Here is a 14308-nt window from a genome sequence, read left to right on the forward strand (position 1 = left end):
ACATAGCTACAAATAAATATTTTTGGTTCAGTTACAATTAAGTCAAAGCAGCATCCCTTAAGTAAACTGTTTCAGAGATCTTTTGTCTCATTTGATTTAAATGTACCTAACTAACCTGGTACAGAAAAGTCTTGTGCAGAATACTGATTGAGAAGTTTTAGAATTAAATCCTGGTTTATGTCAGACACAGAAAGAGACTTCTCTCTCTGCTGTGAAAAAGGCATTCAGGAAGCTCCCGGGACAGACACTACATTGAAGACCTAGGTCTTCAAATAACAGAAATGTCAAATATTTCCTTTGCAGCACCTGACCAAAATATTAATCTATTCTCTCATTTGCACAAGGAGTTGAAGTTTCTACAAGGGCAAATCAGCCCTTTTAGGAGAGTGAGAGGTTGTAGCTATGCTGCAGTCCTACTAAGAGTTAAGTGATGCTGCTGCTTTGAGGGAGGGCAGTCTTGAAAGCCATTTGCAAATGTGTGTGCTAGTTTCTGGGGGAAAAACCCAACAAAACAAACAACATAAAACCAAACATGCAAAACAACCCCAAACAAAAAACCCCTTCCAAAAACCTGTGTTGAAGAATTACAATGTTGATCATTAATCCCATGTTGTTAACACTCTATAGTTGCTTACACAGTGTTTTTTGAATCTTCAGGTGTCTAAAAAAACCACAAACCCCACCAAACCACCCCACCTAAAACCCCTTTATTTCTTTCTTTTGAAGACTTTGGGCTATATAATGCATTTCCAAGCCACTCAAGTCCCACTTCAGCAATAAGGGCTCAAGCATTTACAGTGAACTTGAAATTGCTTTGCATTCTTGCCAATTCACCAGCTCCAGTTAAGAAATGCGAGTGCCTTGGACTTTAGTCTGGGATTTGTAGTATTTTAAAACACAGTTCTAAAATCTTTCCAAACCTGTTATACTTACATTGCCTGATGGTGATAAGACTGAGTACTTACTAATGTAGTTAGATTGATATGCTCTGCTTGCCTTATGTTGCTTTTGATTTGTATATTTTTGCCCAGAAGTTGAGTCTGGATTTCAGTTATAACTTCATTGAAGAACAAGTTTTTTTCATTAAAATGCTTAATAGTAAAATGTAATAGTTAATTGGTCTTTTATGCCCCTCATATTGAGTCCAATTTCCTTTGTTTTAAAAACAGACTACATTAAGATGGAGCTCTGTTTGATTCATACTCGTAATTAAACACAAATACAAGTGTGAGCTGGTAGCTACAAAAGGAGATTTAGAAATCTGAGAAGCTAAGATCAAATTTAAGGAGCTCAAATGTGGTATGTTCTTGAAATACAGTTGGATTGCTCAAAGAAGTTTAAGCTCTGCTTTTTTTTTTCCCCCTCCTCTTGAGGAGACGGTGATACACCTTTTAAAAGTTTGTTTTAGTTTGGGGCTGTGGAAATGCAGAATAGTCTAGGACATAGGGATAGTGCAAGCACATCAGTGATATCACTTAGTACTGCCCTTTCTAGAAGAGGGGGATAAGTGCTAGGAAAAAAAAGTTAAAAAAAATCTGAAGTGTTGATATTACTAGTGATGCTTGAAATAGGAAGTTAAAACAAACTCGGAGTTATATGAGGGAGTAGTTTGCCCATCTTTACTTAAAAAAACCCCACCAACAAGCAGCAAAATGCGTGCATACAAAAAAAACCTCACAAAACATTGTATTTCAAGAGTTCTGTTCAGCCAGTCGCAAGGCAAGTGACTTTGAGAGAGGTGTAACAATCCGGAGTGGTATGGCAACTTCAGTGCTGAAAGCTGTTCACGCTTTAGTGACATTGAGTTTAAATTGGCTGCAGTCAAAAGGAGGATGTAAATGCTGCACGAACGCTTCTGCAAAACGATTACGCTCCAGATGAGTGTTCGTCAGAGAGTATGGTCTTTGAACTGGGTTGGGCCCCCTCCAAGAAAAGAAGGAAAATCACTTTTATAATAAGCAAATAATGTCTTGATTATTTTTTTTTAAAGGAAGTCAGTTGTGTTGAGTTGTGAGATACACACGACTACTAGGAACAAGTCTGAGATAACTGACTCTCTTCAGTTTGGTTACTGATAAGCTAATATCGAAAGCTAATGAACAAACAACTTCTGTTATGACAAATGCATGAGTTTGTTTTTTTGTAATGTAGAGAGCTGTGTTTTGCAGATAACAATATGAAGGGTTAGATTTCCCCCCAACTGTTTTACTAAGTAAACTGGGAACTGAGGATTAATTCTGAAAATTCTATTGTAATTATTATTGCTGCTAAAATTATATTTTTTTCAAGTGATAAAATCTTTATTTTGAAATAGTCCTGCTGGAGGAAGGAACACAGGCAGAGAACAAAGTCAGTTGTGCAACTTCTTTTTTTTTTTTTTTTTTTTAATTTAATAATTTTATTTTTTTGCCACTAAGGGAAAAAAAATCCAGATCTTAGAGGACCAAAGGCTAAGATTTAAGTACTTACAAAACAAAAGGAATCGTGGCTTGGGTATAGTAGATGGAGATGGTTAAGACTGAACACTTATATATTCCTGCCAACAATAAATGTTTCGGTTTTGTGTATTGGAGGAAGGTGTGTGTGTGTGCACTTGCATCATAATTTCTGGGCCATTAATAAACAAGGAGACTGTTAAGCAACATCTGATAAGTATTTTGAAATTGGCAAACCTGAATAAACTGAGGCCCAGGCGAATTGGCAGGGAAGATCTGTGGCCTGCTCTTGAATTTCTTATTCTTGGAATATGGGGGGAATTCCAGGCAAATTAAGTGTAGAGCTGATACAGTAGCTGGGAATGACAAATGGGAGGATCTTGGTGGTAGCACCGCAGTCACTTAAGAGTCTTGACCCAAATAACGGAAAGCTGCTGGAAGCTAGGGAGGGAGGTCACATCAAATGAATCTGATCTTATTTTCTGATAAAGGGCAGTCTTTTGGTGAATGTACATCATATCAACATTTTAGGAAGGGTGGTAAAAGCAAGTTATAAGGAAGTGTAAAAAAAAAAAAAAAAAAAGAAGGCAAGCTTTCTGTGCTAAAGAGTTCTTAAACTAACAGAAAGGGGAGAAATAATCTATCAAAAAGATTGTGGAGTGTACCAGTACTCTGTGGTTGCGCGCGTGCGCTTGTATGCCAGCCTGGAAAGAAATTAGCTGGTGCTTAGCCATTAGGTTTTATCTGTTCAAGAAACTCAAAATAAGAATGAATTACTTGGAACACAAGATAAACAATTTCAGCTTAAAAGTAAACCATGCAACTTTAATCAGGGAAGATGAGTCAGTGTTGAAAGAAAATAGTGATGCAAGTTCTCTGGATCTTGATGTCAAAGCAAGATGGACTTAGATAAATAAATACTTTAGTAAATGTGACTTGCAGAGCTTCCTATAGGAGTGACTCTGAAATTCAGTATCCTTTGAAACTTGATTTCATACTTAGTGGTCCAGCAGTCCTTTTCCTTAAAACTTCCTGAAACAGTGTATATTTATTTTCATCCCTCCACTATCTCCAGTCATTAAAGCATTTTATTAGAATATTTATTTTGTCTCTTAAAAAAAACCCCAAAACCAGACAAAAACCCAACCAAAAAACAACCAAGAAAACCCCAACTATTTGTGGTTGTCTGTGGAAATACCTGGGGGAAGGAAAATGAGTATTTTAGGTAGAAGAGTCTCAAGAATTTTATTCTTCCTCATCAAGTAATATTCATTGCATAATTATATAGGAAGGAATTAAGTTCTCCTGACAAGAGTTACTTTGCTGTTGGCCTGTTGATGCTGTTTTAGCCAAGATTTTTTTGTGAGGCCATCTCTCTTCTTAGTCCCTATGGCTGCTTTGCAGGCAGACCTTATTCTTTCTGCTGCTCATGTCCTCACAGATGTGTCTCTGTATACTGCAGGCTGCCTGCTGGCTCTCACACAGTGCCTTTTTAAAGTTATTTTGCAGTTCAGCCCCTACTTTGGGGTCATTTAGGGATGCTAGTTGTCTTTGCCTAATTTGACAACTGTGTTGTTGGAAGTTCTTGGGCTTGAACATCCTAGAAATAAGAAGTGGCGATCATGTTGGACTACTGTCTTTCCCTTGGTTATGTTGCCTGTGCAAGAATCTTCTTGTGTCTGAGTGTCTGAACTTGTATTAAACTTGTTTCTTTCTGCACACCAGGCCAGTTTTGCACTGAAGACGTTGATGAATGTCAGCTCCAGCCCAACGCTTGTCAGAATGGAGGTACCTGCACCAACCACAACGGCGGCTACGCCTGTGTCTGTGTCAATGGTTGGAGTGGGGACGACTGCAGTAAGAACATTGATGATTGCTTCACTGCCTCCTGTGCTAATGGATCTACTTGCATCGATCGAGTGGCTTCTTTTTCATGCATTTGTCCAGAAGGAAAGGCAGGTAAGGACAGAAAACTTGCATAGGTCTGGCACTTAGTAGAAGATACTTCCTGAAGCAGTATGTTTATTTTACACACTTTGTAACCAGACCAGGAAGAACAAAAGGAAACATGCACTGTCCGCAAGCAAAGACCTTTTAAACCTCTGTAGCTTGAGACAAAGAAGTATTTGTATTAGGTTGGAAGACAAACTTATTACAGTTTAGATTGCAAGGAAAGCAGATCTTTTTCTAGCGCTTAGCAGGATCTGTATTTGCCTGAGAAGTTATATACAAGGGTGGCTTGCTCTCTGCCACTTACAGTAATTGTACTTAGAAATCTGGAAAGCAAACGTAGATATTTTTGCATGAGTGAGGATGCCCTTACTGGCACAGTGGAAAAATTGCTGTTGTAGGGTAGGTAAAAATGTGAAGGTCTCTTAACTGCTACCCGGAAATACAAGTGATCAGCATAACTGAATTAAGAAAGTGAGCTTCATGTGCACCTGTGTTTTCATCTGTCAGAAGAATAATCATGCTGGTTAGAGAGAAGAGCTAGTTAACTGCTCCAAGGAGGAGATTTTGGTAACGGTAAGCCCTTGTACCACTCCGGAAGTCCTGGAGACACCTCTGAAGTCACAGAATCTATATTTACATATAATGTTTTATAAGCATGTAATAGACTACCACAGGGATTTCATGGGTTGAAGCCTATAAAATATTGCTCAAGTTTCTGGCTGTGGGAGTCTCTGGTTGAAATACCAGGACAGAGGATTTGGTTCTATAATATACAGTCTGACTGCTATCTCTCACTGCTTTGAATAAACTCTCGGATGCTTCTCTAGGTCTTCTGTGCCACTTGGATGATGCATGCGTTAGCAATCCATGCCAGAAGGGTGCTCTGTGTGATACCAATCCTGTGAATGGACACTATATCTGCACCTGCCCTCAAGGCCATAAGGGAGCAGACTGCACTGAGGATGTGGACGAATGTGCGATGGGTGAGTTTCTATTTGCAAGCACACGAGCAGGGAGTTGGGTCGTTTGCTTTATGAACTAACAGAGGGGTGAGAATATGTATTTTGTTGTAGCTTCTCAGCGTAAGTGTGACTCCTTTCCTGCTCTCCCCCTTCTGTGTCAGTGTCTTTAGATGAGTTTTAAATCTTGTGTGAGACTTGGGGCAAAGAGCCTTTGGGCTTTTAAAGCTGTAGTTCTCTGATACCATGCTGTTGTGTTGTTTTGGGGATTAGCTTAACTCTCACAGGCTTGCTTATAGTTTTGTGAGTGCTAGTTCATGCTTCTAGAGCGTGATGCATGAAGGTAATACCTAACCAGCACTCACGGGAGTATTGGAAACAAACAGTTCTTTGAATTTCATTCTTCAGTCTGCCTTGGACAAGAGTGCCATTCCTTTTTGAAAACACACAAAGGACTAGTTTGCTTGTTTTGTGGCTGGGGTGGCATCTTGTCAGCCTCAGGAATGAAGTAAATGTAAAAGGTGATCTAGAGATAGGGTCTTGAAAACATGATTAATTCTCTGATCCCTGAGACTTTACATTCTCCTCTTAAGAACTGTCATTAATAATACAGACCAGACTTGCTCCTGTGGTCCATCGGTAATGACAGCAATCTTTTTTTGCCTCTGCCATATGTTTTCTCGAATCACAGTAGGCTTTCCCCAGAAGGATGAACAGTCTTTCCCCTATATTACTTGCCAGAAAGGAATGACAACTGGAAAAGACCATGACTAATAAAGAATGCTGTGGCTTTCCTGCTACAAGGAGAGGTTTTGACACACACATGTATGTATTTTTCTTGCAGCAAACAGCAATCCATGTGAACATGCTGGGAAATGCGTAAATACAGAAGGCTCTTTCCACTGTGAGTGTTTGAAGGGCTACACAGGACCTCGCTGCGAAATGGACATCAACGAATGCCATTCAAACCCATGCCAAAACGATGCCACCTGCCTGGATAAAATTGGAGGATTCACGTGTCTCTGTATGCCAGGTGAGGGAAGTTTCTGACAAAGACAGGGTTTCCAGCCAAATTAAAATTCGGAAGGCAGAGCAAAGGGAGAGTTGCCAGCTCTGCTGAGGTGGAACACACAATTGCAAAGGGGTGAGGCTAAATGAAACGGTGAGAGAGCGCTTGCTGTGGCGGCCACCAGCCAGGAGGACTTGGCATTTGTGTGGGGGAGGGAGAAAGCAATTAGAGGACTGAGAAACCAATCTGTACATCAGCAAAGGAGGTTAGCGTTCTGGGCTGGAACACAGTTGTTACTATACCTGGTAAAGTGCATGTGCAGAAACTTAACATTTGTGAAAGCAAAGCAGATGCAAACTTGAAAAGAGTGACCGAGTTTTGAGATATGTATATGATGAGTCTGGAGATAATAGCGTTTGGTTTTTTCTCTGCTTAAAATACCCCAAATGATGCAAGCTCCCATTGACCTGAGGAAATAACTGCAAAAAAAGTTACTTGATTGAAATCATGTAAAATATACATGTCCAGCATACCAATGAGCTATGTAGTCAGCTATGATAGAAAGTGGTAAAAAAAGAAAAGGGCGTCTTATAAAATATAATGAAAGAATTGTGACCCCTGCAGGTGATCGGCCGATACCATGAAAACCAGAATGAGTTTTAATTAATAGCTAATCTGTTTTGAAGGGTGGAACTCTAGTCCCAAGTATTTCACCCTTCTTAATGTTTTTCTTTTACTCTGTCATTAGCTAAAAAGCCTTGAGCTAAAATTATCTGCTGCGTTCGTTTCTTTACCTTTTACCTTGTATTGGTGCATACCCAAATACATCGATATTTTCCCAAGTGTTAAAACATAACCCCTTCTCATCAAGTGGAAGAAAACATTAGATGTGAATTCAGCACAAACTTCTGTAACAGCTGATTGAGCATGTTCAGCAACAGTGAAAAATACACATTCAACATCCCTTTTTAACCTCTGGTATATATTCGTACCTCTTAGGTTCTGTCCAAACTGCAAACTTGCAATGAAATTTAAGGTTAGACTTTCAGCGCTGGTGTAAGAGGCAGTTACACTTTCAAGGATACTTTCTAAGGCCCTCAGTCACCTCTTCTTTTTTTTTTTTTTTTTTTTTTTAAACAGGTTTTAAAGGTGTTCACTGTGAAGAAGATATTGATGAATGTCTAAGTAATCCCTGTGTGAACAACGGAGAGTGCCTTGATAAAGTCAACCGCTTCCTCTGTGTCTGTCCTCCTGGTCAGTACTTATTTCTGAAAGCTTTTCCTGCTTCACCTTCACCAAGAACTGCATAGATAACCAGTGAGAGATTGTAGGTGGTGCGTTTCTTATGAGTTTCTGTTGTCTTAGTGCAGCACCTGTATGAATGAGTGAGTTACAATCACTGGTAAATAAGAATAGATGTGTATCGGTTGCAGTAGGATTGCCTGTAACTGTATATGTGTAGAGAAACTTACAGTTGGACGTCTCACCTTAAAGGGTAGTTGGCAGTGTGAACTTCTGTTGTTGTGGATATCATAGTGAGATATAGATGAGTAATTCTAAATACATTTGAAAAATCAGCGCTTCTGCATGCTTTTTGTCTTTTCCTGAAGTTTTTAGGCAGAAACCTTTTTTGGATTGGTTTGTTGCTTGCATAAGGAGGGAGGTGGTTCGGGTCTCCACTTTAAAAGAGAAGGATAAATGCTGAGCTGAGGGATCAACGTTAGCTATAGGGTAAACGTCACTTGTTTTCCTGATGGCTTACAAAAATTTTTGAGTTCAGAATATACTTTACAAAAGCCTGCTCTGCATCCCTTCTTATTGACTAATAATGTTCTGGCTCCTCCTTTGGTTCTTTCCTCCAAGAAATATTCCTGGAGTTTTGGCTTTTTTCTTTGACGTGCCTAAGGATCTGCATCATCTGCCATAACCTGTTGATAGTTCATTAACTATTTCAAGAAGTGTATTGAAAGCTGCAATGCTGTATTGTACTACATTCCACACTGCTGTAGTAATTCTAGTCTGAAGGCTCTAGTGATGTATGCATTATTGTTTCATTTTAAGTTGCTTGCTTTGATTACTTGAAAGTTTTTATTGGTGGCCTCTCAGTTGTATAGACAGGCATACTGCCCAGTGGCGGACACAACTTGCTTTATTTCCTCCATCTGCTTTATTTCTGTTTGACTTGTCCATCTCAGTTTTCAAGCTGAGGCTCTTTTGACCTGGAGGATAGAAACTGTGTTTTGGCTGGTGGTTTGGACGAGGAATCAATCCACCCAGGGTGTGGTGTGTATGCTTAATGATGCAATTGAGTTTAAGTTTAGTGAGCTTATATTTGGGTGGTTTTAAGGATTTGCTAATAAATAATTCCTGATAGTGCAGCTGTTCAGATTCACTACTTCAAATTACTTCTGGATTTTCATCTCTTTTTTTGCCTTTCAGGATTCAGCGGTGCCGTGTGTCAGATTGATATAGATGACTGCTCCAGCACGCCATGTCTCAATGGAGCCAAATGTATCGACCATCCCAATGGCTATGAGTGCCAGTGCGCCACAGGTTAGTCTTGTGTTCAGAGCCCCTGGGCTGGAGATCGTGTGTAACCTAAATACATTAAGGGGTGGTCAGAGAAGCGCCAACGTTCTTTCTTTCTTTCCCTGAAATGCTGCTTGTTTGTTGCGAAGTTTCGTCTGCTCCTTTGTGGCAGAGAATGGTATTTAAGTACAGAAGGCCTTTCACTTGTGACAGTGATTGAAGTTTACAACTGGGGGGAGTTCTGGCCTACCGCTTTCAGCCCCATCTCTTGCTTCCCAGAAGGTGACAGCTTCTTCTGTATTGACTATGGAATCCACGAGTGGGAAACAGCAGTGTGAAGCCTTTAGTCTGTGGCTTACCTTTCTTTATTCCAAGTCGGATTATATAGTATACAGTTGAAGAACAAGAGATGGACAGAGCAGTGTATTCTGTGTATTCTGATTTCTGTTGTGTTAGGCTATTTAACGTCAAAAGGGGAAGATTGAAATGCAGTAAAAATTGTGTCCACTGGAAGAAATACCACAGAGCAGCTGCCTGCCAGAATGTAGTTAAAATGATTTGTCAAGCATTATGCAGAAGTTTTGACAGAGCTGTGGATGGAACTGAAGTGGGTTTTTTTAATGCACTAAATTCCTTTACTGCTTGGTTAATTACACATTTAGAAGCGTCAAGTTTAATTATGGGATTTTCTTATCTTCAGCCCTCTAGGAGTGATGTAGATATATTTTATCTTAATTTTTACATCTGGCCAAATAAGAAGGTATGGGCAGTTCAGAGCTGTTACACTCCAATTCTCAGTAAGAAACGACTTTTGGTCGCTTTTGGTTAATGGTGCCGGATGCATTGCTCATGATGCATGTTCAGGTGTGGAATGCCTTGGCTTTAGCTCTTCCATTAGGGAAGAGGCTGAACAATTCCTGGAGCTACCTTTGTGCCAGAAATGTGCTGATATGTTGGCTAGACTTATGTGCAATTTTTCTCACTTTGAATCATTCCCAGCAATCTAATTGTTAAGGACAATTAGAATTCACTAATTTATTCTGCACTATACAGCATATTGTAGAGATTAGCCTAAAAATTCCTCCCTGGTCTTTTCACACCCCCCCTCTTCCCCTTCCCCAGACTGCCTGAAGAAACAATGAATTTGTTGGAAGGAGGGGAATGCAATAGTTCTAACCAGGAGAGGAAGAATTATTGTTGTCAGAATTCTCCTTTTGATTACTGCATGTGACAGAATAAGCTGACACTTGCAAAAAAAAGAAGAAAAAGCTCAAATCTTCTCCGAACTTGGAAACTATCCTAGAAAGTCTTTCTCAAGCTGGTGTGTGGTCTGGTTGCTTTCATTCACCAAGAGTGCAGAGCTTATCAGACCTAGGAGGGTTTGGGGTTGTGTAGTGGAGGACAATGCGGAGAGCTGTGCCTTGAAAAGCGTGTTCTGAATTTGGGCGCTAAACTGCTGGAACCACCTGAGTACAGAGATCCTAGGTTTCCCAGATGAGGTGGGAAGATTGTTGCTTCCATGAAGGCACATGATCTATGGAGCATTTTCAAGGAACAGGCTGAAAGCAACCAAATGTATGTTACTGAAGGAGCAGCTCTTAGTAAAGTCCTTGGTTAGTACTTTGGCTGAAAATGGAAGGAGGACTCCGTACTAGGGCTTTTTTCCATCCTGTCTGAGGGATTCTTATGTTCTGTATTCAAGTGTTTCTTTTCTAGTCTAACTCTTGTCTGCAAAGGGGGAAATCATATCTCAGTAGGGTATGTTCAGTTAAAAGATTGAGACAAGTATCTGATCTTTAAGTGGTTCAGTTGAGCTACAATAGGAGATGAGGTAATAATTTTTTGAACAAATGTATGCTAAGTAATATATTTAATATTGACAGCCTTCTGTAAGACTGAAATGTGGAATTCATCATTGGGGCAGGTCAGTTACTGGAAAATAATGTTTGAGTATGTTCTTGCTCTATTAATCTCATGAGTGATGTGTGTTCCCTGAATGGTAATCACCAGCTGCCAAAGTGATTGAAAACTGCAAAATGTTTGGCCAAATGCTGTACAGATAGCTCTATTTACTGCTTGCTTTTTGTCTTTTCTTTCCCTTCTGGCATTATTCCACTTCTCCTTCCCAGTGGTAGATCATGGCTTTTCTTTTCTTGAGTTGTCTTAGGTCTTTCTTTTTGTCTTTGGTTTGGTTTTTTTTTTTTTTTGCCACTGTTCATCCTTTTATCAGTTTGTTTTTCTTCCTTCCCTAACATCTTTTTATATCCATCTCTCTAACTAGCTTCCCTTCCCTTCCCTCTCCCCACCTACTTCCACACCCATTCATCCATGCATACGTTCGCAGAACTTGGAAATGTTAGCCGTCACCTGGTATGTTTGACCAGAGAAATAACCACAAACCTGTATGAAAAATGGGGAGCCTGTTATCCACTTATAATACTCAGGTGAGAATCACTCTTCAGCTGTTGAAATTCCCTGCAGCTTGGTTTGTATCAGCCTCCAGTTGGTGTTTGAAATTTGAAGTTCTACCTTCCTAATCTCCAGCTGCTGGAAGGCAGCGTGAGCAGTTGCTCCAAAACCTCATCTCTGAAAACCATTTATTCTGAAGTGGCCCTGTTTCATATAGCTCTGCTCCATCATGGAAAATGGGGCTCTTGAGGGAGCTGTTTGCTACTCTGAGCTTCCCGAACCATTGCTTTAGTTCTTCTGGTGAATAGATTCTGTCTTTCTCTGTTGCTCAGGATGTTTCCCAGCTGAAGCAGAATGAAACAGGCCAAATTGCTGCTTGTTTCATTGGTCCTAACTGAAGAGGTTGCATGCAGTCTTTCATAAATTTGCAGTTGGTGCTTAACTGGAGTTACTGAAAGGTTTCCCAATACGAGAGGCAAGAAACTTTTTAATAAGCAGAGCTGCAGAAGCTTTGACATGAGGGCAAGGGAGTTCCCTTGGGAAAGTTTCTGCAGCATCTTTGCAGTAATTTCTCATACTAAAAAAGTCTAACCCCCTGGTATTGTGTAGAGGAAATATGACAGGAGAGTGCCTTCAGATAGTGTATACTAACGTGAGTAAATATTTCTCATGGAGATTTACGTGTTTCCTCTCATTGCTGCTGTTCTGAATAAACTGAAGGCAACCACTTCCAATGACAGGATTCTCCATGCGAGATGTTGTTCTGTAATGCTGTGAGCAGTGGACGAGTGTTGTTTTCCAGGGCTGGAAAATGGGCAGCGGTTGAGATGCCCAGTCACCCTTTGTGCTCTCTGCCACTTTGCTGATTCTTAATACGATCTTTCTCTGTGTTTGCATTATATTCACTGCAGCGTCATACCAGTTAACGTCTTATTTACTCCTGTTCATCATTTTTCCTTAGGTTTACTGGCCTTCTGTGTGAGGAGAATATCAACAACTGTGATCCTGATCCTTGCCACCATGGGAATGTCAAGATGGAATCGATTCCTACACCTGTATCTGCAATCCTGGCTACATGGGTGCCATATGCAGCGAGCAGATAGATGAATGCCACAGCAATCCTTGCCTCCATCAAGGGCGCTGCATTGACTTAGTGAATGGCTACCAGTGCAACTGTTTGCTGGGCACTCAGGTACATAAAGCACATGTGGAAAGATTGGATTCTAACAGAATTCAGGCATTTAATTATTTCTTGTGTGTGCTAAATTTGCAGACGGAGATGAGCTTATGGTATCAGAGTATCATTTTCACGTTACTTTTCCTTGCTGACTTTTGCTGTGTGTGTGAGGATTGCTAAACCTTACTGGTACTGCAACTGGTCTTGGAAGAATTATCTCCTCTTTACTCCCAAAATTCAAGCATGCATTAAAAAATAGGCATGGCATTCAAAGTAGTTTATTCTTTGTTTAAACATTTAGCACAAGTTTCAGGGTCATAATCAGTCAGCATCCAGGTGGCGTTTCTTGGTGTGTCAGTGCTTCTGCATCATCACCTGTTGAAGTTGCACCAATGCACATGTAACTTTGAAGCAGGGTGGGATTCTTAATTTGGCTATTGCTGGGAAATGGTTTTGTTGTCTTCCTTGTAAGATTTGGCCTCCTTATTCCTCCAACTTTTTTTTTCAGGAGTGAACTGTGAAAATAACTTTGATGACTGTGCAAGTAACCCATGCATTCACGGGGACTGTATTGATGGCATTAATCGCTACAATTGTGCTTGCAAACCTGGATTTACAGGTAAAGTCAGCTACCTGATAGCTTTGTGTTGTTTTGAAGATAGTTATCCAGTTAGCTAAGGAAGCTGTTCTTTGCGTACTGAGTGCAAGGGATTTAGTATCTCGGTAAATCCTTCTAATCTTTGAATCTCAGCATCTTACATTACAGCAAGTTCTACTAAGCAGAAAAATGGCCTAATCTGTGCTGTGAAATGCCATTCTTGTTAGGTAATTACGTCCAATTCATGGTTCCCGGGTTTGTAACAAATAAACCCATGTGACTTCAGTTTATTATTTACAGCTTCTTTCCAGGGACAGAGATTGTGGACAATATAGAGAGGTGTTTGATTAGACAGTGCCATGGGCTTTGGCCATGAACTAGTATTTCTCTTTCTGTACAGGAAAGATTAACTCAGTGTTCTAATGAGCTGCTCCCCACTCTGAAGTCTCCAACTGAATAACCTGCTTTTTTCAGGACTTCTCTTTCATAGTGTGGTCTGTTCTGTTTCCTTTTTAAATTACAAAGACTTATCTAATACAGTAAAAGTAGGGCTGAAAAAAGAAGCTTTTAGGCACTTCTGGATCCATGCTTAGAACTGTAGGTCTACATCAGGACTATTTCTGATGACTAAAGCACATCTCAACATGGATTATAATGGACTTAATATGTTTTGAGCCATGTAGGGTAATGCACTTATAAAATAATTGTTGTAAGGCAGTTGGTACTGTTTATAAGTGTTTTCTCATCACGTTTGTTACTGATTTTACTGAATGATTCTAATTAGAATTGATCTGAAATGCATTAGAAGTAGCACTAAGAGATTTCATGTGTCTTGTGCTTTCCTCTTGGCATCTTTCTGAAGTTCTGATGCTCCTTCCTTCCTTTGGCTCTGCATGGTTGTACTCTTTAGTCCCCAGGACAGGAAGGAGGCATCATCTTGATCACTCTTGCCTTTTGGTTGTCTTTGTTGCTGGCATACAGTATTTGTTATCCTACTAGACTTCCTACTGTTATGCTGTTTAAAATAATTCAGTAATATGATGAATTGGCATATTCCGGTATTTAAAGAGCTGGCTTGCATGGGATCTCATTACTTTATCCTTTCCTTATGTTAAAAATGCTTTCAGCTTACTGCAACATTCACTTTGTTTAGCTTTCCAGCCTCACGAGATCTTATGGTCACTACTTCAAGGATCTTGCAGTCATAATCAGAGGCAGGCAAAACAGGAAACGGTGGTT

The 14308-nt window shown here is 40.0% G+C and overlaps 1 protein-coding gene across 1 annotated transcript in view; it reads left to right on the plus strand.

The window, feature by feature from the left end:
- The window catches only part of NOTCH2 (notch receptor 2), an 87779-nt gene that overhangs the window by 39405 nt on the left and 34066 nt on the right, over window positions 1-14308 (plus strand). Inside the window, 8 exon segments of the mRNA XM_075760237.1 lie at window positions 4161-4394; window positions 5216-5371; window positions 6192-6380; window positions 7497-7610; window positions 8796-8911; window positions 12257-12317; window positions 12320-12482; window positions 12975-13090. Of these exon segments, the coding sequence (XP_075616352.1) occupies window positions 4161-4394; window positions 5216-5371; window positions 6192-6380; window positions 7497-7610; window positions 8796-8911; window positions 12257-12317; window positions 12320-12482; window positions 12975-13090 (1149 nt within the window).

The sequence above is a fragment of the Balearica regulorum genome, chromosome 8 (genome assembly GCF_011004875.1).
Source record: "Balearica regulorum gibbericeps isolate bBalReg1 chromosome 8, bBalReg1.pri, whole genome shotgun sequence".
Lineage (NCBI taxonomy): Eukaryota > Metazoa > Chordata > Aves > Gruiformes > Gruidae > Balearica > Balearica regulorum.